The following is a 25,968-nucleotide window of genomic DNA, read 5'->3' on the forward strand; positions in this document are numbered from 1 at the left end:
CTGTCCCCTCTTTCTCATCATAAATACGAAACTGGAAAGATTTCAGCCGTAGACTATATAGTATATTGAGCACGTGGTGAAATACTTAAAGGATAGTTCACCCGCAAAATGACTTTTTTTCTATCAATTAGTCACCCCATGGAGACTTGATTTCATGGATATTTGTTTGTTTTTGTCGCATACCTAAGCCAATAATTTAATGACCAGCGGACCTGTAGGCAGCGGTTCCGGTAAAGAGTCTCCTTTGTGTCTCCTGCCGGTCATCAAATGATTGGCTTAGGAATGTTTTGATTGATTGATTGAATATTTTATTAGGCAAAAAAATGGAAACAGCACAATTACATTTATAATACTTTGTCTAAAAGGTCTGTCCAAAAACTTCCTTGCGGTCTTGTTTCCATTAGGGTCCTTGGTATGTGACAAAAACAAAAAGATATCCATGAATTCAAGTCTCCATGGGGTGAAAAAAGTCATTTTGGGGGTGAACTATCTCTTTAAAAGGTTGGGTAAGGGATATTTTTAGTTAAAACATTTTTCTTTTTGTTAAGAGGTTAACCCATTAAGACCTGAGGCGATTCTTAAAAATGTTTTCTAAATCCTAACAGTTTTTTGAAAAAAATCTGGAATTTTTTTTTTCACGATTTTTCAAAAATAGCAGATATACAAGCTCGTAGCGCGGCACTCGGTGCTGCGCTATGAGCTTGTATATCTGCTATTTTTGAATAGCCAAAGACATCTAAAGTGACACAGATGCGTTCCAGGTATCAATGGGTTAAAGCACTAGACACAGGTTTCGTAGACAGACAGACAGAGAGACAGAGAGACAGACAGACAGACCGTCAGACAGACAGGTGCCCCTGTTCTGATACGGGTCTGTGTCGTTGACAGTGCTGGACCCGGACGAGCAACAGACGGTGACCCAGCTGCTGATCTACCTGCTCCCAGCATGCAACAGTGACACGCTCTACCGCCTGCTGGAGTTCCTGTCCACCGTGGCCGACCACGCCCACGACCGGCACGACAAGGACGGACAGGAGGTGAGCGCCACCGCACAAAAGATGTTTCTACCCTCACAAAAAACATGCAGTAATGCTGGTCTCTATAGGCTACTGGTTGGAATAACGTGTTCCTTCCACGCGTTACGTCCTACTCCTACACCTATTCCACGCGAAACTCCCCCCTGTCAGGTGATAAGAAGCGGCCTGCTCACTCCTCATGCATTGAAGGAAGCATGAGCTCAGTTCGCGGCTCTCCCAAAGCTGGCAGAGGGAGAGTAGCGCCCAGGATTACATGCTTAGGCAATTAAGACCTGAGGCGATTCTTTAAAAAAATGTAAATCCTAACAGTTTTTTGAAAAAAATATAAAAAATATTTTTTCACGATTTTTTCAAAAATAGCAGATCTACAAGCTCGTAGCGCGGCACTCGGTGCCGCGCTATGAGCTTGTATATCTGCTATTTTTGAATAGCCAAAGGCATCTAAAGTTACACAGAAGCGTTCCAGGTATCAATGGGTTAGGCAATTGGCACTGGGTGAAAAAATGGGTTACAAAATCGTGGGATAAAAATGTATCATACATATTTCATTTTTTATAAAATAATAATAATGAAAGTTGTGGGTCTAATCTATCAGCTCCCGGGGTCGTTCTGGGATCGATGGCACGGAAAGCCTCATGCACTTCCAAGCCAAGAAAATGTCCTAAATGAGAAATTGTGAGGATTAAGGTCTGCCGTCATAGACAGGATTACAAGGGGCTATGCGGGAGTTCTCAAAGAGATGGCCCGCTGCAACAAAGTGCTCATTAAAAAAACATCACGCAGTTCTACTCTTATCTGAGATTGCGTAATGAGTCGTTAGTAATAATCTGATTAGGTACTAAGGATGACATTGAGATAATGATTTACTGTAAAGCTGCACTGCGGAATTTAACAGGATTCCTGCTATACGATCTGACAAGGTTGGAAATGTAATATGATGAATTTGGCCTCTTCCGAATCATAGCAGGGCACTTATTGGTGATGCAATCCATGGCAGTCAGAGCTCACAAGCCAGAGCTATACGTGCTTTTTTCCCAGCTCAGTTGTTCTCAAACTTTTTCGTGTCAAGGACCCCCAAATTGATATGTATTTGACCCCCATCTGAAAAGCTTGTGTGCCAGGGACCCCCAGATTTATGTACAAAAATATATATATATATAAAAAAATGTTCAAACATTTTCGATATTTTTCAAAACCTTTAAAAAATAGTAGATACAAGCTCGCAGCGCGGCACGAAGTGAGGCGCTGTGAGCTTGTATATCTGCTATTTGTGAATTGCCAACATATAAAATGTGGATAAAGTGGCTAAAATGATTGTGATGCTACTGCATATTAACTACTTTCACTGGGGACCCCCTGGAACCCCTCCTATTTATGAAAATAGCTAAAATAACCCATCTACAAGACAGTGTGGTCCCCAGGATTTACTCTCTTATTACCCCCCTCCCCTCTTATTACCCCCAAAAAAGACATTTCAACTCAATTGAAAATCGGCGATCGAAAACCGGCGAAAGTGGCCGTTTTCAAGATGTTTTGGCCATTATCTCTGGAACAGAAGGTCCAATTTGCTCAGTTCAAAGCTTGCGTGACTTTGAGGACATTAAGCACGCTATGACACCTTTTCGGGTTATTTGGGTTTTTTAGGGGAGGCGAGATCTTAGTTAGGCAGGCGACCGCCTGCCCTGCCTCTACAGTGGGTACGCCACTGCTACAAGCTCAAACAGCATCACATCGCGACACGCGAGCTTGTGAGATAGGTGTTTGTTTGTCCACATGGGAACACACACATGTTTGTTTGTCCACATGGGAACACACACACACACACACACACACACACACACACACACACACACACACACACACACACACACACACACACACACACACACACACACACACACACACACACACACACACACACACACACACACACACACACACACACACACACACACACAGCAGTGTGTATAAGCTATAGTATCATTTTGTTTAATCCATTAAGACCTGAGGCCGAATCCACAAATGTCTTCTAAATCCCAACAGTTTTCTGAAGCACTTAAGTTGCTATAATATCAGTGGTGCTCCAACTTTTTCATGTCAAGGACCGCCAAAATTATATGTATTTGGCCACGGACCCCCATCTCAAAATATTTTGTGACGTGGCGGGGACCCCCCAGAAGCAAATATTGGAGTTAAAAATGTTCGCTTTAAAAATATATATAAATTCAAAGATTTGCACAAATTTTCACGATTTTTCAAAAAAGAAAATTGCAGATCTACAAGCTCATTTGCCACGCTATGAGCTTATATATCTGCTATTTTTTTGTATTGCCAAAGAAATCTTAAAATGACAAAGATGCGCTCCCGGTCTTAATGGGTTAACCAGTGTTATAAGGGGTGGTTGTGATGGGGATTAGCGCGGAGCTTACAGGGATCAGGGTTTGGCTCCAACCGCGGTTGTTATGAAATGTCTAATCGCACTGATCCAGGATCTGTCTGACATCATCACAACCAGTAGGACTCACTTTGAATCAGCCTTTTTGAGGAGAATACTGCGTAAGAACTACTTGAAATGTACAGTACAGTACAGTACAGTACAGTACAGTACAGTACAGCGGGAACCAAGGAACTATAAGCTGCAGCTTCTACCATTACAGGGATTAACCACTTTATAAGCCCCTATATACTTCATTGTGTGATGAATACTGAAAATAGCTCATCTAATAAGCCCACAACGGGATGGTTTCGAGCTCGTAGAGCTGCTATTTTCGCGGGTAATCCAAGTATTACCCGTATTACGTCGTCACTTTGAACTCATGCCATCTGGACGAAGATACAGAACTTTGAAACTGGAAAAAGATGGTTTTAGTGGAAGTTTTGCCACTTGGTGAAAGGGCCTTTCTGTGTGGAGTTTGCATTTTCTCCCCGTGTCTCACAAAAAAACATGCAGTAAAAACTCCCCCCTGTCAGGTGATAAGAAGCGGCTTGCTAGCTCCTCATGCATTGAAGGAGGTATGTGCTCAGCTCTGGGCTCTCCCTAGGCTGGCAGATGGAGAGTAGCGCCCAGGATTACATAGGCAATTGGCACTGGGTGAAAAAAGTGGGTTACAAAATCGTGGGATAAGGTTTTAAAGAAAAAAAGAAGTGTTGCCACTCACTGATAGGATGTTTTTTTGTCTATACTGGGGACTTCATGTATTGTTATGTTGTTATGTGCTATGTTGTGCCGTGCTATATGGTTACCGGTGTGTGTTTTTCTGTTGGAATAGACTGTGAAGATGAATATCCCTGAGGGGACAGTAGGGTGTCCGCTGACGACAAAAATGTATCTGTTCTCCTACTCCTTGACTTAACCGCTGCTTTTGATACGATTGATCACACAATTCTACTACAACGCATGGAGTAGTGGATTGGTTTGTCAGGCACAGCCTTGTCTTGGTTTTACTCTTACCTAACAGGCAGAAGCTATTTTGTCAGTCTAGCTAACTTTGACTCAGACAAACACAACATCTGTTCTGGTATTCCACAGGGCTCAATTCTGGGTCCCTTATTGTTCTCCCTGTATATACTACCGCTGGGAGAACTCATCGCCGATCACGGAGTGAACTTCCATTTCTATGCTGATGATACCCAGCTGTATCTTTCAGTAGCTCCAGACGACCCCTGCGCTCTAGACCAGAGGTATTCAACAGGGGGTCCGCGACCCCTAGGGGGTCCGCGGAGGTACTGCAGGGGGTCCGCGAAATTGTTGTTTGATTAAACAATATTTTTGTTTGGAAAAAAAAAAAAAAAAAGAATTCCCCCAAAATGTCAAATTGTCTTTAAACATGACATGAATCCATAGCAAACAGATAAATGGAGGCACAATGCACAATAACATGGTATGTTTATACATATTTTGTAGAGATTTTTTATTTTGCACACTACTGGGGCAGGTGCGTATAGGAGCAGGCAATATAAAACACAATTGTATACATAAATATACAATATATGTGGTAGCCCCCGCTACCCTACGAGGTAGGGGGTCCCTGCTCCATCTCCCCATCAGTTTGGGGGTCCCTGGCCTGAAAAGGTTGAAGACCCCTGCTCTAGACCCATTGTTGACCTGTCTGTCCAGTATAAAATGCTGGATGAGTGAGAACTTTAAAAAACAGAAGTTCTCATAATTGGCTCCAGTGAGCAGAGAGAATCAATAACAAGTAGACTTGGTAACCTGGCTGTAGAAAGTAACACCACAGTAAAGAACCTGGGGGTTGTTATCGATTCTGAATTGAATTTTAATACACACATTAATCATGTCACCAAGATTGCTTTCTTTCATCTTAGAAATATTGCGCGAATTAGAGACTATCTGTCGTTAGACGATGCAAAAACGCTGATCCACGCTTTTGTTTTCTCTCGGCTTGATTACTGCAACGCACTCTACTCTGGCCTGCCAAAGAAAACAACTGACAGATTACAACTTGTTCAAAATGCGGCAGCCAGAATTTTAACTAAAACTAGGATGAGAGAACATATCACTCCAGTTCTAGCTTCACTACACTGGCTCCCGGTTGTTTTTAGGATTGATTTTAAAATTATTTTAATAGTTTATAAAGCTCTAAATGGTCTGGCACCTTCCTACCTCTCTGACTGCCTAGAGAGATATGTTCCAAACCGGGCCCTCAGGTCTTCAAGTGCTGACCTGCTCGAGGTGCCTACAATGACATATAAAAAATACGGTGAAGCAGCATTCTGCTTTTACGGACCGACAGTGTGGAATAAACTCCCATTACACTTAAGACAGGCAGCCTCTGTCGATAGCTTTAAAGCACAGCTCAAGACCTATTACTTCAACTCTTGCTTTTAGCTGATTCTTTGGTTGATTTTTGATTCCTCACTGTATTGCCTATTTTGGTGTTGTTTTATGCCTTTGCTTTTATTTTATTTTGTTTTGTTTTTGTTTGCTTTGTTGTTGAATTGGTTCTGGCTGTAATTGTATTCTTGCTCTGTAAAGCACTTTGAGCTGCATTTCATGTCATGAAAGGTGCTATACAAATAAAGTTTATTATTATTATTAATATTATTATTATTATTAAAGACAATCATTATTCATTATTAATTATTATTATTATAATTTTAGGAGAAAAAAATCATATATATATATATATATATATATATATATATATTTACATTTTATTTGTGTAAATGTTTGGTACGCCATAGTGAAAGTGGTCAAGTATGGCATTAGTTTTACAACCGATATGATAAGATAAAGCCACAAAAGAAAGGTGTCACGGAAGTGAACATAATAACCGCAGTGCAAGAATGTGATGTAGTGCGGTGGTGGTGGTGGTGTGCTGGTTGGGTAAATACGGGCAGTTTGTGGTTGGTCACCATAATGTGTGTGACCAACGTTTCTGCATGGCTAAATAGAACGCAGTGTTCTGCCCTGTTCTGTTCTGTTCCCACCCACTCCCTCCAGCCCTTTTGTGTGTGTGTGTGTACACGGGCATGTAATTGTGTGAATGGGCATATTACTGTAAGTGCATTTGCATGTGTGTGCACATTTTGTTTTGATATCCATATCTGTAAGTGCATGCGTGCTTATACGTGCATGCGCGCTTACGAGCGGGCGTGTGCGTGTGTACGCGCATATCAGCGCGTGTCTTGTTTTCCCACGCGGCTACGCAGCTCTTGCTATCTGTATGTGAGATCAGGGCAGGAAGTCGGTCCATTTTGCGCTCGGGCGGAGAACAAGCACATCAGCACTCTGGTGCTCGTGGCTCCTGGCGCTCTCCAGGGAATGAGGAGAGGAGAGGAGAGGAGAGGAGAGGAGAGGAGAGGAGAGGAGAGAGCAGGAGAGCAATGAAAGACAGGAGATGTAGAGTTGTATAATAAAGTTTTGTTACTCCCAATGCAGACAAAACGTAGTATATACATATATATACTGTTGTTCTTTTCTCATCAGAGGTGTGATATACAGGTGCAGGAGGAGAAAGGGGTGAAGAGAGAGAGAGAGAGAGAGGAAAATAAGGGAGAAGGGGGTTGATTGAAGAGAGACCAAAGAAGTTAAAGGGAAAGACAGGAATAAGAGAGGAGAGAGGATGGGGAAAGTCTCTGCATGTAATCCAACCAGAGGCACAGTGTAGTGTCTCCTTTGCGGACGGCGACTGTGAGACGCCTCAAATACAGACAAACACCAACAAACACTCACGTAGCAGACTTACACAGCTCAATGTGGATTGATTGTGTCTACCGCAGTTTCACAGTCGCATTTAGCAGGAGAAAAGTCGTTGTTTGTAAAAAATGGAGAGGTAAATATTTGCCTATTGATGCATGGTGTTGGGACTGCGTGTTTACACCGCCGCCAGAATCAATAGCCAGAATAGAATCGATACCCCTTGAATACCCTCCAAGTGAAAAGTTTCTGAACCGTTTCATCATGACCCCATAAAAGTGCATCTGTTATATGGCGCCCCCTGTTGGTGGACCACTCTAGCTTTCACCTCAGCTAGCAGTGATGATTAAATCGATCGAAGGAATGTTTCCACACCTAAATGTACTTGTATGTTTTGTAAAGGAATGTATCGTTGCTGTCTGACAGACACCTTGTATCTCCATTTAACCTTTTTTTGTGTGGAAATGAATGCCCTACTTCGCCATACAAGCTTTTGAAAAAATAGCAGATTTACATTAAGTTCAAAATGCATCGCGGTGCAACTCGTGAGCTGGAATCGTAAGTGAAATAGGTTTTGACTCAACAATATTCCTTCATAATGTGTCTGTCGGGTGGAAACAAATACAAAAAATAGCAAAAGAAGCAGATCTACAAGCTCAAGTTTCGAGCTTGCAGATCTGCTACTTTTGATGCTTTTGTGTGACGCTGTAGTATGATCAAGTAAGGCGTTCATTTACCAAAAAAAAAACACAAAAAGTTAAAATATGGAGATAAGAGGTTTCTGCTCCGACAGCAGCAATATATTTCGCGATGTCAGAAGGAAAACGAGGCCTGTGTTTGTTTTTTTTACATGCATTTGAATGACAAAAAACTCTTTTTGCTTAAATTGCAGATGACGGGGAACAAGATGACGTCTCCGAACCTGGCCACCATCTTCGGGCCCAACCTGCTGCACAAGCAGAAGAGCTCCGACAAGGAGTTCAGCGTGCAGAGCTCGGCCCGCGCCGAAGAGAGCACCGCCGTCATCGCCGTCCTGCAGAGGATGATCGCCAGCTGCCACGCCCTTTTCATGGTGAGCTGGGAACCACTGTGTGTGTGTGTGTGTGTGTGTGTGGGGGGGGGGGGGGTCGCGAGTAAATTTCCCATTTTATTTTCTGTTTTTTCCCCACATTTTGTTCACAATGAATTAAAAACAAAATTCCTACATTTTTCTAAATAATTTCATAAATAAATACACAAGTCAAAGAAATGTCATGAATTAGAAAAATATTAAAACTTTTAAGAAGTAGTGAAAATAGCCGATTTGTAAGATCTGCTATTTTCACTAGTTTGGGTAAAACTAAAATAAAATATAAAAGAAAGAAATTTCCCTTTTGGGTCTCGAGCTAAACAGTTTGGGAACCACAGTGTTACTATAGTTGTGAGAGTCAAATGTCCCCACAAGTATAGTAGAATTTGAGAAATAGACACTAGGCAATTTTCCTGGTCCTGACAAGATTGTTTGTGGTTAAAAACAGATTCAGGGTGTTATAGGGCTTACGATTAGGAAAAAGTTTCAGGTTGGGGTTAGGATTATGATTATAGGCATTTAGATGTTACAGGTTTAGCGGTTTAGGGGTTGTTGCAATTATGACTCATTCATACTCAGCTGCACGCCGGTATCGTGCATGCACCGGAAAATATGCAATCTACAAGCTCACAATGTGTCTATTTCCGGCTATTTTTAATGCTGCACTAAAATGTGGATGTCCTCGCAAATATAGTAATCCAAATGTGCCGTGGTGTAAAGTAACTAAGTACATTTACTCAAGTACTGTACTTTACTTTACTACAATTTAAGTACTTTTACTTTACCAGAGTATTTCCAATTGTCTATACTTTTACTTCTCCTCTACATCTCAGAGGCAAATATTGTACTTTTACTCCACTACAATTATTTGAAAACTTTACTTACTAGTTACTTTGCAGATATACATTATAAAACATACCCACTTTAGCCCTATTTTATACCTAGGCTATTTGAAAATAGCCGATCTACAAGCTCACAACGTGTCGCTTTGCGACGCGTTGTGAGCTTGTAGATCTGCTATTTTCAAACATGTTAGTACTTTTGCTTTTGGTACTTTAAGTACATTTTGATACCAATGCTTTTGTACTTTTACTCACGTAAATTTTGAATTCCGGACTTTTACTTCTATATTGCAGTATTGATACATTTGAGTACTTTTTCCACCACTGCAAAAATATGGACGTCCTCACAAAAATAGTAAAACAAATGTGCGAGCGTGCGAGAGTGCCTGCATGCGTGCGTGCGTGTGCGTGTACACGAGATTCAAATTACACTTAAGCTCCTGGGGGAGCAGAGGGTCCGGACATGGGGGCTCTGTGGATGACAATGTGTTCATACGCATATAGCAGGCCTCTCTGCAACCACATTTAGCAAGACTCCTATATCACCGCTGAAACTAATACCTAAAGCAAAACAAGCAAAGCAATTCAAAGTATGCGCATGCATGCATGCATGCAATCGCCACGCTATATTATGCAGACAAATAAACTATGGCAGCTGGATATAGTTTCAGGGCTGTACACAAACAATACAGGCTATACGACAGCGACGCAAATTGGAACCCAATCAAAACAGCACACATAACCACTTCAAAAGTGTCTTGAGTGCTTCTCCACAATGTAACCGAGGCAAATGAAAGTGCCAGTTAGCAACTTTTGGCTTGTCACAATGTTTTGAAAACATTTCACCACCCTCCCTCCCCCCCTCTTTTCTCCCTGCACACACCGCGTCATGTCCAGTAAACCGTGCAAACACAGCGTCTGGTCTTCAAACCCAGCCTCTCGCCCCAAAGCCCCTCGCCACTTTCTGAATACGGCTCCTAATTCCATTCTCTACAGTGACGTTCTATCCAACTCTTATGTTTCTTTTTGTTTTGGCATTAACCCTTTAAGACCTGGAACGCATCTGTGTCACTTTTTCATTTGAGCTAAAAAAGCATTATTTTACACTTTGGCTATGGTGCCGCGCTACGAGCTTGTATATCTGCTATTTTTGAAAAATCGTGAAAATGTGTGCAAATCTTTGAATATATATTGTTTAAAGCGAACATTTTAAACTCTATTCTTTGCTTCTGGGGGGTCCCTGGAACAAAACATTTTGAGATGGGGGTCGGTGGCCAAATACATATGATTTTTGGGGTCCTTGACATGAAAAAGTTTGAGAACCACCGATATAGAAACATACGTTTTTTTTTTCAGAATACTGTTTGGATCAGAATCAGTTTTATTGTCACATCACAGGTTTACAAAGTAAAAAAGTGGGTGAAATTCATTTTAGTGCAGCTTAATAAAAAACAACACCACAGCAGCCGTAAACAGTGGACTGGCACGAACGATGACATGATACAAGGCGGCAACTTCGTTGCCTCTCAATGAAACATGAACAACAAACATAACCATATACCACCATGGCGCTAATGGATTTAGAAGACATTTGTAGAATCGGCTTCAGGCCTTAATGGGTTAAAGTATGCAGCGCCTAGAACGCCAAGCTCAGTGGCGCTGTTGACTGGTTCACAGCGTTTGACCGAATTTCAAACGTTTGAGCGAATTGACCTACCGGTATGTAGGTATCTTAGCCAAGTCACCAATTTTAGAAGTCAGTATTTGAGAGTATAAACAGAGTGGCGCTGGGTTTCTCTCACAGAAACTCTTTCTGTGATTGCTGCTAATCGTGCATAACCGCCCCCCGATACATTTATTAAGCGAATAATCTGGGGACCCCCCCCCCAATATAATTTGGGGACCCCCCAGGAGGTCCCGACGCCCAGTTTGAGAACCACTGATGTAGAAGTTTACTATGAACCCACATAGGTTTGGTTTCCTATATCCAGTTATCTGCAATCAGCCCATAAAACAGACACACCTTTTTTTTTTTTATGTTTGTACTGTATGGGTGGGTTGGCAGGAATTTCCCCAAGCTATATTTCAGGTTAGTCTGGCAAAACAACTTGGGGACCCCTATCACAGTGCAGTAAAACAAAATACCCCCCTGGTGTCTAAAGAAGACTGAACCAAGACATGCCCCTCTTGCTCACATAATAGATACATTTCACAAAATTGCCTGGTTTTGTTTTATTTGAAAAAGTAAGGATCTTTAATCCATTAAGACCTGGAACGCATCTGTGTCACTTTTTCATTTGAGCTAAAAAAGCATTATTTTACACTTTGGCTATAAAAAAAATAGCAGATATACAAGCTCATAGCGCGGCACCGAGTGCCGCGCTACGAGCTTGTAGATCTGCTATTTTAGAAAAATTGTGAAAATGTGTGCACATCTTTGAATATATATATATTGTTTTAAAGCAAACATGAACTCAAATCTTTGCTTCTGGGGATCCCCGGAAAAAAAAAATTTGAGATGGGGGTCCGCGGCCAAATTCATATCATTTTGGGGGTCCTTGACATGAAAAAGTTTGAAAACCACTGGGTATAGAAACATAGGTTTTTCAGAAAACCGTTTAGGATTTAGAAGACATTTAGCAGAATCGGAACCTCAGGCCTCAATGGGTTAATGAAGTATGGTCATACCTGGTCATGATATTATTGATATAACCGTGAATATTGTCCATCACTTCTGTGATCGAGGACCCAAGTAGTGATTCCACTCACTCTCATTGTATGGGGAAGTAGGTCATGCAATCACACTTTTTGCACACAACCAAATGCAAACAATGCAGATTCAATAGATAAATAAACAGCCGTGGTACATAACTGTTTTCTCGCCTATTTTGTCTAGTGGCGGCAGCAGTGCTGCCCGCGTTACACCAACACAATGAGAAGTGAAAGGACTCTACTTCCGTTATTTCTCACTCAAGGAGCTCAGAAGCGACCGATAAAGATGACGTTCAATAACTTGGACTTGAACTTGGACCTGCGGGGTCCAGATATCATGCCCAAGGTATCTTATCCGAACCCCTGAGGCTCTACCCCAAGTTCAACAGGGCTCTCTCCAGACAGGAAGAATGAGAGAGGGATGACAGTGATGAAGTTAACAGCGTAAAAGAGGAATGGGGTGATGCAGGACTTCGCTCTGTGTGTGTGCGTCTGGGTGCCAAGCAGCGCTCCTGCTTTAGATTACCCTTTTGAAAAGCCAACAGCCAACACGGTTTGAACTTCACCTGAACTGTCGTACTCAGCCAACAGTGTCACACCGGGCCAGCACAGTAAAGTTTTGGGTGGAGGCCCAAAGATTCTTAAAGCTTATATGATATTAAACAATGGTAACTACTAAGTACATGTACTCAAGTACTTCACTTAAGTAGAGGTATTTTTTTTTACTTTACTGGAGTATTTCCAATTTTCAACTCCACTTACTTCAACTCCACTACATCTCAGAGGCAAATATTGTACTTTTACTCCATTACATTTGACATTTTTGGTTACTAGTTACTTTAGATTTAGATTATTATTATAAAACATACATTCAGCCCTATACTGCTATTTTCAAAAGATGTTCATACATTTTGAAAACGTATGAAATGGGATAATTCTCCGTAACAAGTACTTTTGGTACTTTAAGTATATTTTTATGCCAATACTTTTGTACTTTTACCCAAGTCAATTTTGAACACTGGTCTCTTACTTGTAAATGAGTATTTCAACATTGTTGAATTGCTGCTTTGACTTAAGTAAGAAATGTGAGTACTCCTCCCACCACAGCTATTAAACCGTTTATGGTGCAGAATTGTGCACCGTCCAACAAAACTCAGACCCTTTGGAAGGTTTACGTAAGAGGGTTGAACAGCTAATTGCACATAGATTTACGTATGCAGTATATACCTTCCCTTTGTTGTTAAAACTGCCTTTGGGTGGGAGCGAGCGAGCGAAAAAAAAAGAAGACTGTTCCAATTCACCTTTATAAGTTGAACAAGTGGTTATTGGCTTAGTGCAGGAATGTCCGCCCCCCAAGGAACTGCAGTGGCTGATTACAAAACATTACGGGGTTAAGATTTCAGACCTGAAACGACCTCGACTTGCCAGTCAAGAGGCCTTGATCGGAGGCCTGTACAGAACGACTGACGAAGCAGTGATCCGCGCGGTGACCTCTTGATTGATTTCTGAAATGTGTGTGTGTGTGTGTGTGTGTGTGTGTGTGTGTGTGTGTGTGTGTGTGTGTGTGTGTGTGTGTGTGTGTGTGTGTGTGTGTGTGTGTGTGTATGGTTGGGTGTTTTACGGATTTATCGTCGCCTGTGCTTACGGATGATTGTCGGGTGCCAGGCACCCACTGATTTAGACAAACCGCTAGAATATAGAACTGTGCTAACTAGTGCTATACAGTATAGCACTCTTTCACCATACCTAACTGTATTGAAACAAAAGGCCTACACAGTAAAATCCTCAGCGTTCATTTAACTCTGAGAGGGTACAAATGTAACCAAATGGACCCTTACGGGTCCATTTGGTTACATTTGTACCCTCTCAGAGTTACACATGGATGTAGTAATTAACACTGAGGATTTGACTGTGTACTTGTGCTCAGAATATGAGCGAGGGGGATCCCTCACAGCTTGCTCTCCGCTCCATCGAGAGAGAAGTAAATATTGATCCGGATCATATTTTGCACACTTGCCAAGACGAAATGCAGAGGAATTTAAAGTACAGTGGGCTTGGTACGGAGTGAGCCACGCCGTTTCCATTTGGATCCTGAGATCCACATGATTAGATTATTTCATTTCATTTTTAGATTTTTTACTTTATATTTATTCACCCAGTTAGGTTACTTTAAAAAAAAAATCATATCACAAGGACAACCTGGTATGTAAATATAACACATCAGGGCCACAGAAACTTCCTATTTACTTACAAACGGCCAAGTACTGAAGAATAGGAAAGGCAAATCCTTTTGTTTCTGAGCAGTCAGGAAATAACAGTGGGAGAAGGGATGTGATGATGATATTATCTTTGAAAGTCCATTCGCTTAAAATTCTTGACGCGTTGTTTGCCCTTGCTTACGGATGAGCTGGTGCTTTCGCGGCTACTGTAACAAACACTAAATTTAGGTCCATTGTGCCCTGAAGTTTACTTGAAGAGTTGACCTTTTTTTTTTTTCTTCTCTCATTTTGAGGAAGTTTAGTTACGATCTTCTGGACTGACGTTTGTGGTCAAATCAGGACAAAAGGAACAAGCAAGTGTGGACCTCTTCTTGGCACCGGTTGAAAAGCTTTTCCTGTGATGTGGGACTTGGGACTGTTGTTGTGATGGGGGGGGGGGCTCACATCTCAAAGCTTTGGCCTCAAATCGCTAATAACTAGCTAGCACCCACTCACGATGCTCTTTAAACCTCCCTTCTCCACACACACACACACACACACACACACACACACACACACACACACACACACACACACACACACACACACACACACACACACACACACACACACACACACACACACATTATACTGTATGTTTGCTCTCTCTCCTATAAGCCTGGCGGATCTCCATTGTTTCTGTTGGGTAAGATGCAGCCCATTGTCCACTAAAGCCAGAGGGATTGAGTTACTTAAAGACCGCACAGGAATGCAAGGTGTGAATGAGGTGTGTGTGTGTCGTGCGTGCATGCGCGTGGCATACATACAGTACGTGTGAGACAGAGATAGACAAGAAGGAATGAATGGGGAAACAGACCGAGTTACAGGGGGTTGGAGGGGCAGAGCCCCCCTAGTTCAAAACATAACCCCCTTTAGTTACCCATGAAATCAAGCTTATGGGGGGGGCTGAGTGTCCACTCACTATAATCACAATGGGATTAAGAGCAGTAGACTTCGGACTTTATAGTCCCCAAGGGGAAATTCCTTTCCGTAACACTGTGCAGTAAGTGTCAGACAACAGTACAACAACAGTACAACAATGACGACATACAATGGCAGACATTAGTACACACTCAGGTCTGTTTACAGAGGCCTATTGTTGAATGCAGCTACGTATGGCTGTACGGTATCTGCACCTCAGTGTCATGTACCTGCAGGAGGACAGTAGGGTAAGGTGGAGATTGAGAGTGGGTGTGTGGTGTTCTACTGAGGTTGCAATGTGCGTGCAATGGCTGTATCGTTTAGTTCTGTGAGATTGGGTGTGGGGAGACCAATTATCCTGGCCCGGTTAGCGGTTAGTAATGGATAACAGGTACAGTACAATGGGTACAACAGTAAGAGGAGTATTGGGGGGGCAGCATACTGTAGAGTCCAGTGGTTGAAAGTGGCTAAGTACATTTACTCAAGTACTGTATGTTAAGTACAATTTTGAGGTATTTTTACTTGGAGTATTTCCAATTTTCCATAATTTTACTTTTTTATTTCTTTTTCTCAAGTACATTTTGAATACCGAACTTGAACTGGTTAACAGACTACTTCTACAATAGGGTATTGATACTTTTACTTAAGTAAAACTTTTGAGTACTTCTTCCATCAATGGTAGGGTCCATAGCCATTGCAATGTGTGTCTGCTTTGGGTTGCGTGTAATTTGGTCAGTTTTGCACTATACTAGTCTGCAGCGGGCTTACAGTACTGGAGTAGAAGGAACTGCATACTTCAAATGAGCTTAGCTAGAGTTAGCCAGGACATGTGTTACCAAACAGAGAGCAAAACCGTTTCACACATGTTGGCTTTTCATAAAGCTATCTGGTGTGACAACTCGTGATGCTGGAGGTACAGTACAGTGGAGTTGGCAGCCAACCAGACCCAAAAGAGAAATTAGACGTTTGCCCGGGACCCAAACTAGTGAAAATAGCAGATCTACAAGCTCACAGTTATTTTTCACTACTCCTTAAAAGTTTTTTCTTTTTTGAATGGAAATTATTTTATCCATGAAATACTTTTGAAATATGTTATATATGGAATTAATTACATTTTTAAAGTTGTGTTTTATTTTTATTTTTTTACTTGGGTCCGCGACCCAAACATGGGTCTCTACCCACTGTTTAGGAAAGAGTGTATTAGAGGACAGGCGAGGGTCGGACCAGACTGCAGTGGCTCCATCAGCTATCCCTAGGTGTTAGAACATTACCCAATATAAATTACTAACGAAAGTATGCACAGCAAAATCCCTCCTAAACATGGAAACGAGTGCATCTTCAGATGAATATTTCTATTAAAAGGCATGAACGCTACTTGATGTAATATTTTGGTGAATGGTAAGGTGTAATTGTCTGTGCATATTATGTGCTGTGCTGGTGTGTAGGTGCCTCCTGATCTGCAGAATGAGGTGCTGATGAGCCTGTTGGAGACGGACCCCGACGTGGTGGATTACCTGCTCCGGAGGAAAGCGTCCCAGTGAGTCACCGCTAACATCACAAACGCACATCTTTGACACTCATTCCCTAAACTCTAACCCAAGGGGTCTTCAACAGGGGGTTAGGGTTAGGGGGGCCCCCAAATCGTTGTGTGATAGGATTATTATATTTTTTTAACAACCACTTGAACCCTAGCATCCCTATTCTGAGGGGAACAGTAGAAGAAAATAGCAGATTTGGTGTAGGGGGGGGGGAGAGCAGACTAAGTACAGAGCCAAAGGTCAAGTTTACTAAGTATATAGTATACCCCCAGGCCAGGGGTCCCCACAAAATTGAGTTAATATAACCATAAAATTAATAAATAAATTTAACCATATTTCATACTTTGGCTATTCAAAAATACCAAATATACAAGCTCACAGCGCGGCACTAAGTGAGCTTGTACATCTGAAATTTTTGCAATTTAAAAAAAACGTTTTTAACGTGAACATTTTTAACTCAAATCTTTGCTTCTGGAGGTCCACAACATATTTTTTCAGATGGGGGTCCGCAACATAATAATTTTGGGGGTCCCTGACATGAAAAAGTTTGAGGACCACTGCCCTATAATTGATCTATTTATCAACTCGACTTGACCGTTCCCTCCCTCTTGCCTCCACCAGGAGTCCAGAGCTGATGAGGTCGGAGGAGACCTCCTCCGTCAGCGAGCGCCGCTCCTCCAGCGACTCCAACAAGGTGTCGAGCGGCGAGGTGTCGCCCTACGACAACAACTCCCCCGTCCTGAGCGAGCGCAGGGCGGAGCCGGGGGACAGCCCCGGGAGCGAGCGTCTCTTCCGCATCCCGGAGCAGCAGTATGCCCCCCCGGTGGTGGGGGGGCAGCAGGGGGCCGGTGGCCGGGGCCAGCCCGGAGCCGGGCACAATGCCTGGGCAGCCAAAGGTAAAGCCATGCGCCACCATGAGGAGACTGATGGATTAGTGCCCCCCAGGGAGGGGTGGGGTTCCAAGGGGTCCACAGCAAAATGTGTTAACCCATTAAGACCTGAGGCGATTCTTTAAAAAAAATCTAAATCCTAACAATTTTTGGAAGAAAAAATAATTTCACGATTTTTCAAAAATAGCAGATATACAAGCTCGTAGCGCGGCACTCGGTGCCGCGCTATGAGCTTGTATATCTGCTATTTTTGAATAGCCAAAGACATCTAAAGTGACACAGAAGCGTTCCAGGTATCAATGTTAATATAGCATCAGAATAATTTCAACCACTTTAACCTTTTATACTTTGGCTGTTCAAAAATAGCAGATCTACAAGGTATGCCGCACTACGAGCTTGTAGATCTGCTATTTTTGTGAATCGTGAACATTTTTGCAAACCTTTGAATATATATGTTTTGTAAAGTGAACATTTGTAACTCAAATCTTTGCTTCTGGGGGTCCCTAGAACAAAATATTTTGAGATGGGGGTCCGTGGGCCTTTTTGGGGGTCCTTGACATGAAAAAGTTTGAGAACCACTGGATTAGTGCACTGGTTCTCAAACTTTGTCATGTCAGATTGATATGTATTTGGCCTCGGACCCCCCATCTGAAAAGGTTTTGTGCCAGGGACACCCAGAAAAGAAGAAATTCAAGCTTGCACATGTACAAGCTTGTAGATCTGCTATTTTTGAATAGCCAACATATACATGGATAAAGTGGTTAAAATGATTGTGATGCTATATTTTAACTATTTTGCTAGGGACCCTCATTGTGTATACTGTTGCAGATTATAGAAATAAACCACTACTACTACTACTATAATAATAATGAGGGTTGATGCTGATAGATGGTGTAACTCTGTTGTATTTGTCTGCATCAGATACCATATCAGAGGAGCATGCTAACATTTGGGGGGCGTGGCACACTACCCTGAAACCAGCACTGAAGGACCAATCATACACAGGTAAAAGATTTGTGTGTAAGTATAATGTGTGCGTGTGTGCGTGCACACAAGGCACTGGTTCATATTGATCAAGTAATATAGTACTATAGTATATTATAGGAAGCATTTTGTGATAAATTTCTCTTTTTTTGCTGCGGGAAAAAAAGGCTATTTAATTAGAAATTTCCACTCACATTGGAGAGTATAATTATAATCATCATTTGATAAGATACTTTTACTGTAATTGACCTTGATGATAAATGAATTCTTTTTTTGCTGCAGAAAAAAGCAATTTAATTAGAAATTTCCACTGAAATTGAAAAGTATAATTACTTTTGATGATGTTGAAAAAGCTATTTCATTTCCAATGTTCACTCACATTAATAGAATGAATTCCGTCCTTTTCCCCTGTGATTCAATTAAAAAGAAACAATTATCCAGCATTAATCGACACTTCTCTCTTTGTCCAGGTTCCCATGGCAACATGTCGGACGGAAGCTCCCGCAGCTCGCAGGAGGGCCTCGACGGTCTCCACGGCGACGCCGCCAGCAGGCCGCCCGTGCGACGGACTCAGACCGCGCTGGGCTGCGCCTCCGAGTACAGGCCACACCCTCCCGTGACCAGGATGTGCTCCACCCCTCTCGGAGGAGAGGCCGGAGGACAACAACAAGCGCGCCTCAACCTTAATTTCGCGCCGTCGCCGACGCCGTCGTACCCCGACGGCGGCCAATCGGGGGGAGGAGCGCTCGGTAATAGCCGACACGTGTTCGGCGCGGCCGCCAGACCGCCGCAAGGGGTGGCGAGCAGCGCCCCCAACGACCACGGCGTACCTGCGGTGAATAATAACTTCCCTCCCCCTTATAATGTTCCCCACCGACTGGCTAAGTCTCCCTCCTCGCCGTCGGTTCTGTGTCCCCCCCCTCGACATCAGCCCCCCGGGACGAATAACTCGATGACGGAGGGGGGCTCCGTGGCGCCTGTGAGCCCGGAGTGGCAGGACTGGCAGAGGGACAGGTGGCAGATTTGGCAGCTGCTGTCCTCGGACAATGCCGACACTCTCCCGGAAACGCTGGTGTGAAGCCAGGAACATGGAACCCTAACCCTGGCTACTCTCCCAATTTTGTAGACAAGACAATTCATCATTAACCCTTTAAGACCTGAGAAGATTCTAGAAAGGTCTTCTAAATCCAAAAAAAAAATTGAAAGAAAAACCCAATTTTTTTCCCCTCGATTTTTCAAAAATAGCAGATCTACAAGTTCATAGCGCGGCACTCGGTGCCGCGCTATGAGCTTGTATATCTGCTATTTTTGAATAGCCTAAAGAAATCTAAAGTGACACAGATGCGTTCCAGGTATCAATGGGTTAAATCAGCCATGATGATCTACTCCCCGAAACCACCTCTACTCCTCCTTGACAATCACTCCAGTCCTTACCCGTTTTTTTTTTACCATTTTCCCTCTTTGGGTTTAGGGGACCTTATTTTCAGTCCATCCATCCTTCCTTCCATCTGTCCATCCAAATCTCTGTTTACTCACGCTTTGCTTCAAAACTGTCTGTCTGTCTGTCTGCGTGCCTTCAGTATGTCTGGCTTCAAATCAATCTGTCTGTCTGTCTACGTACCTACCTACCTACCCATCCATCCATATCAGCCTTTGCTTCATTATAGTTCTTCCTGCGTCTTAGCATGAAGATGTTGTTTACGTGTAGCAGCTGTAGCCTCTACCTGTTGCCGAACTGCCCCTGTTTCCGCGCCCGCACGCAAGTTCTCCTCCGCACAAACAAATTCCCCGAGTTGTGAGCATATAAAACAACTCTCCGCCGCAAATACCTCAAAAGTTACATTGACCCCGTTCACAACTTGATTATAGGAATGAACAAAACTGTTGTTAGGATTTCTTCACTTTTTGTTTTGTTTTTTGTTTCATCATTTGGTCTGTTTAGACTTTTTTTTACCATACCATGTTTTTGTTTTACCAAACCGTCCAGCCACCTAGACAGTACCCATTAGTAATTGCTGCTAAATGTAGAATGTGTGTGTGCGTGGCGGTAACGTAGGCTGAGTCACAGCTGGGGAAAGACAGGAGCAGAGGGAGAGTTACGTTCAAAGATCAGAGAATGGCTCCTTCGAAGACCATTTTTTTGTCGACAGTTTGTAAATATTAAAATATGAAAATGTAAATTCAAATGTAAGATATATCTGCGTTGTATAAGTCTACCTAAACGTATAAGTCGGTCCTTTGATAGGCAGTCTAAATGTCGGTGACTTTTGTCAAGTTGACTGCTGTGTTATATTGTCTCTATTATTGAATGTAAAAAAAATGCCTCACTTATAATGCTAAAGCGCTTAGACGTGAACTGAAAGGACTTAGGTTATACGTCTGTGTTGTATGTGCTCTCGCCACCTGCCCAGCAGGAAACATGTGCCAAAGTTAATCTATTTATCTTAACCGTCGTGTTTTTGTCCATTTGACTGATAATGTTCATTTCTTAAAAAAGCCGCAAGATCTTGGGACATTGACTGAAACCTCTCAGCAAGTATGGAAGTCTCAATTTGTATAAAAAATATATATATATAATATTGTACTGTGATATTTTTACTTTTTACTTTTTAATCAAATAATGTATCAATGGTCATGTGTGAAGCACACACATGCACACACACACACACACACACACACACACACACACACACACACACACACACACACACACACACACACACACACACACACACACACACACACACACACACACACACACACACACACACACACTCTGTTATACAAACACAAAGTGCGCCATTTGAGTGATCCTGATCCGAATTAAATTCATCTTAAAGTTATCGTCAGTCAAGGCCTTCCTCCTTTTCAAAATGGTGTACTACTCCTTTATTCTATTATTGAGCCTCGAAATAAAATAATTGTGCCGCATTTGGAGCTTGTAGATCTGCTACTTTTGATGCTTTTGTGTGACGCTGTAGTTTGATCAAGTAGGGAGTTAATTTACCAAAATTGTTGGCCAGAGTCCCCCAGGGGACTGTATAATAGGTCCCCTCCTTTACTCCCTCTATTCACCTAAACTCACCGAAAATAGCCAAGCTACAACTGTGAGCTTGTATTTACGGCAATTGTCGTGGAATTGTTCGCCCCGAGAAGAGGGATGATAGGGTTCAGTGGTTAACCCATTAAGACCTGAAGCCGATTTCTACAAAATGCCTTCTAAATCCCAACAGTTTTCTGAAAAACCTATGTATCATCAGTGGTGCTCAAACTTTTTCATGTCAAGGACCCCCAAAATTATATGTATTTGGCCGCCGATCCCCATCTAAAATATGTTGTTCCAGGGACTACCCAGAAGCAAAGATTTGAGTTAAAATATTTCGCTTTAAAAGAATATAAATATATTAATTTGCACAAATGTTCTCGATTTTTCAAAAATAGCAGATCTACAAGCTCGTAGCGCGGCACTCGGTGCCGCACTACGGAAGTATGAATCAGGCTTAGGTCGAGCCCAATGGTGCGACAGAAATGGATCAACGTTTATTTTTTAACTGTTAATTTTAACCTAGCCAACTCTCTCCTCTTAACACTCAAAGTGGGTATTTGCTGGCAAATATTTCACATTTACCGAACATGTGGCGCAGGATTTGCTTCAGCTGAGACAAACTACTATAGGATTCAGTCCTTGGACACCAAAAAGTACACAATATACATAATTATTGTGTTAATTTGTCTTTTGGTTGTCACTTTTATGTACAGAACAATGGAATCTCATAATTATTACAGCAACAGCTTGGACTTTGAGGTTAACAGCGAGCTTGTGGCGCCATCTATTGGAATACCTTGTACATTAGAATAGCACTAATGACATTAACCCTGCCCTCAGACTTCATTGGTCCAATGCTGATGAAATGGTTTTATAAAATGGTCTTGTGTTTTGTTTAGAACTAATGCTTACAATAGCTTGTGGTTATAAGCAGTGGTGGAAAAAGTACTCACATTTCTTACTTAAGTAAACGTATCAATACTACATTGTAGAAATACTCTGTTACAAGTAAAAGTCTGAAAAGTACAAAAGTATTGGTATCAAAATGTACTTAAAGTACCAAAAGTACGAACATTTTTGAAAATAGCAGATCTACAAGCTCACAACGCGTCGCGATGTGACGTGTTGCGAGTTTGTAGATCAATATTCTTAAATAGCTTATATATCAAATAGGGCTGAAGTGGTTAATGTACGTTTTAAAATATAATAATTTATATCTGCAAAGTAACTAAAAATTTCAAATAATTGTAGTGGAGTAAAAGTACAATATTTGCCTGTGAGTTGTAGTGGAGTAGAAGTAAAAGTATTGGAAATTGTAAATACTCCAGTAAAATAAGTGTACTTAAGTACAGTACTTGAGTAAATGTACTTAGTTACTTTCCACCACTGGTTATAAGCACCTTTGCTGTCAATGTGTGTGTGGGATCAAATTGCCGTTGGTCTTGCCTTTCAAAAAATAAAAAATAAAAACGTTTTCCAAACAGCAGTGGTTCCCAGCTCCAGCCCTATGGAGCCACACTACTGTGATTTGCTTTTGAATTATTATTATTAATATTAATATTATTAATAAAACAGGCTGTTAATTGCAGTCAAGGACGTTAGTTAATCCCATTATTTAGATGGCTAGAATTGAAAGCAGCAGTGCCTACACCTAGGCCCAGAGTTGGGAACCAATGTTGGCTCAAGTTTATGAGTTACTGTCATATTTTGTGAATTTAGTTTTTGTATTATACTTTGATGTTCATCAAGTTCTTGTAATATATAAATACAGTGTAAGTTTTCTTTTTTATTATTAAAAAAAGGAAGGAAAAGGAAAAGAAAAAGAAAAAAGTAAACAAACTTTGTGCAAGCCTGGATTTATTTTCAGCAAAATAACTCTAGCTCTGAGGTGATCTATGTCTTGTGGCTTCACTGTGAGACTAAGATTAATTTAGTGCTATCATGGCACCTTTTTCTCTTTTTTCTTATCATTATCTTCTTTTTTTGTGAGGGAATAACCAGGTCCAAGTTGTGATGGAATGTCTGGTTACTGCTTTTGTATCACAATTAAATATGTGACAATGTTTCCCCCTGCCTCTGGAGTCACAATACTGCAACTTTTCTGTTGTATTGCCTCTTTGATTGCATTCAACAGGTACCTGTGTGTGTGTGTGTGTGTGTGTGTGTGTGTGTGTGTGTGTGTGTGTGTGTGTGTGTGTGTGTGTGTGTGTGTGTGTGTGTGTGTGTGTGTGTGTGTGTGTGTGTGTGTGTGTGTGTGTGTGTGTGTGTGTGTGTGGAATATACATTGAGGAAATTTGTCCAGGTTGCTTTATGGTAAAATAATAATAATACATTTGTACTAGTTGCACGCCAGTGTTGCACACCGAGAATGGCAGATTTACAAGCTCAAGGTATTGTGAGCTGGTAAATCTGCCATTTTCTGTGTGCAACACTGGCATGCAAGTACAATTCTGGTGTGTGTGTGTGTGCGTGTGCGTGTGTGTGTGCGTGTGCGTGTGTGTGTGATGTGTGTGGCTATGTTAATTGGTTCCTAATTAGTCAAAATGAATTAGTGTGACAGCCGACAGCACTTTGGGTCGTGAACTGAGTGCATTCAGGTGTTCACTTATTCTGGTGCAACACTGCACCAGGTGAATTACAGTCTCTGTCGTTGAAGTTGTGCTACAGTAATTCATGAAATCATCCGGCGTAGAGACCGAAGGGGCATCGTAATGAAAACAAAATAGCAGATATACAAGCTCACAGCGCGGCACGAAGTGACACGCTGTGAGCTTGTATATCTGCTATTTTTTTAATAGCCAACGCTAAAACCCAAAATGACACTGATGCTTTGGTAACAAACTCTAATTATCAAATATATTTGCAACATGACATAATAATGGGTGTAACTGTAACATAAAGTACACATAGTCATCAGAACACATATCTATAAGAACAACTAAAGAACACATCAATAAACAATAAGTGTGTGTACGCATGCTGGTAAGTCCTTCTCAGTGACACTGGCACACACCCTGGGACACTACACATTAGGTTCACGTTTTGGTGTCAAGGACACAATTGTACGGTAAACATTGCCTGCAAGGTCTCATAATTGCTTAATGAAACTCATCTCATCCTTGAGATCTAGATCATATTTATTGTGTACCTGCGGGAGGAAAATACCATACAACAAAACTATCTGACGCAGAAACTCCCAACATGATAGTCATTGTTCTACTGGCAGAGCAAATATTTTTGTTAAGTTTTCTCTGGTGAAATGTTTGAAATATCTTCACTTTTGTAATTGCTTATAACAACCTTTCTGTAGTAGTGCAGTCTGTTAAGTTGAGGAAGCCATTGTCTGTGGATGCTCCCTCCCTCTCCCGTTAAATCAGAAATATCCTAATGCTCAGAAAAGAAGTGTTATATTGTCAACTACTGCAGTTACAACTTGCTCACATCCTTGTCAGACAAACCTAAGCATTGTAGCATCTCTTAAAAGTCTTACTAAGTTTTCTTTTTTTCCAGTGGAACAGTTACTGTTAACCATAACAACCTCACCCGATCTAACCCAAACCTACAATAACCCTTTCTCTGCTAATTCGCTTTTTGGGGAACTTTCATGTTTTCTCATTGATGTTTGAAATGGGATTCTTTTTCATGCACAAAAAGAGTATTTATCATAACACATAACGCTGGTTTTCATGACATAGGGACGTCAGGTTGGAAGGGGTTAAATGTCAGTGGTGGAAAAAGTACTCAAATATTTTACTTATGTGAAAGTATCAATACTGCAATGTAGAAGTACTCTGTTAAAAGAAAAGGTACGGAATTCAAAATTTACTTGGGTAAAAGTACAGAAGTATTGGTATCAAAATGTACTTAAAGTACCAAAAGTAAAAGTACTAAAATGTTTGAAAGCTCACAAGCTGAGCTTGTAGATCGGCTATTTTCAAATAGCCTAGGTATTAAATAGGACTAAAGTGGTTAATGTATGTTTTATAATGTAATAATTTGTATCTGCAAAGTAACTAAAGTTTTCAAATAATTGTAGTGGAGTAAAAGTACAATATTTGCCTCTGAGATGTAGGGGAGTAGAAGTAAAAGTACTGAAAATTGTAAATACTCCAGTAAAGTAAAAAATACCTCAAAATTGTACTTAAGTACAGTACTTGAGTACAAGTACTTAGTTACTTTACACCAATGTTAAATGTACGACGGCAGACTTCGGAGGAAGGTCATACAACTTGCTACAGAAGGGCTGACTGTGTTGGGTCAGTGTAGTACTGTAGCTTTACCACTAGAGCAGGGGTCATCACCATGCCAGCTTGTGATGGACATTTCCATCAATATTTAATTTTTGCCACGGACATGCAAAACAAGTGATCAATAATATTACCAGAAATTGTACATGTGATGTGCTTGATGCTCCACAAAGCTGCATTTACCGTACACTGCAAATGCGGTTGTTAATGAATGAACACATATTTAAACTAGATTGATTGATTGATTGAATATTCTATTAGGCA

General features: G+C 41.5%; 1 protein-coding gene across 1 annotated transcript in view; it reads left to right on the forward strand.

The window, feature by feature from the left end:
* LOC308080824 (rho GTPase-activating protein 6-like) overlaps positions 1 to 21,068 on the forward strand; it is a 106,823-nt gene extending 85,755 nt beyond the window's left edge. The window contains exons 9-14 of the mRNA XM_080422842.1: positions 889 to 1,037; positions 8,090 to 8,269; positions 16,445 to 16,536; positions 17,159 to 17,433; positions 18,349 to 18,432; positions 18,882 to 21,068. Of these exons, the coding sequence (XP_080278968.1) occupies positions 889 to 1,037; positions 8,090 to 8,269; positions 16,445 to 16,536; positions 17,159 to 17,433; positions 18,349 to 18,432; positions 18,882 to 19,489 (1,388 nt within the window). The 3' untranslated portion in view covers positions 19,490 to 21,068. The remainder of the gene's footprint in view (positions 1 to 888; positions 1,038 to 8,089; positions 8,270 to 16,444; positions 16,537 to 17,158; positions 17,434 to 18,348; positions 18,433 to 18,881) is intronic.
* The last annotated feature ends 4,900 nt before the right edge of the window (positions 21,069 to 25,968 follow it).

Source organism: Gymnoscopelus braueri (genome assembly GCF_963280865.1).
Source record: "Gymnoscopelus braueri genome assembly, chromosome: 24".
NCBI classification, from domain to species: domain Eukaryota; kingdom Metazoa; phylum Chordata; class Actinopteri; order Myctophiformes; family Myctophidae; genus Gymnoscopelus; species Gymnoscopelus braueri.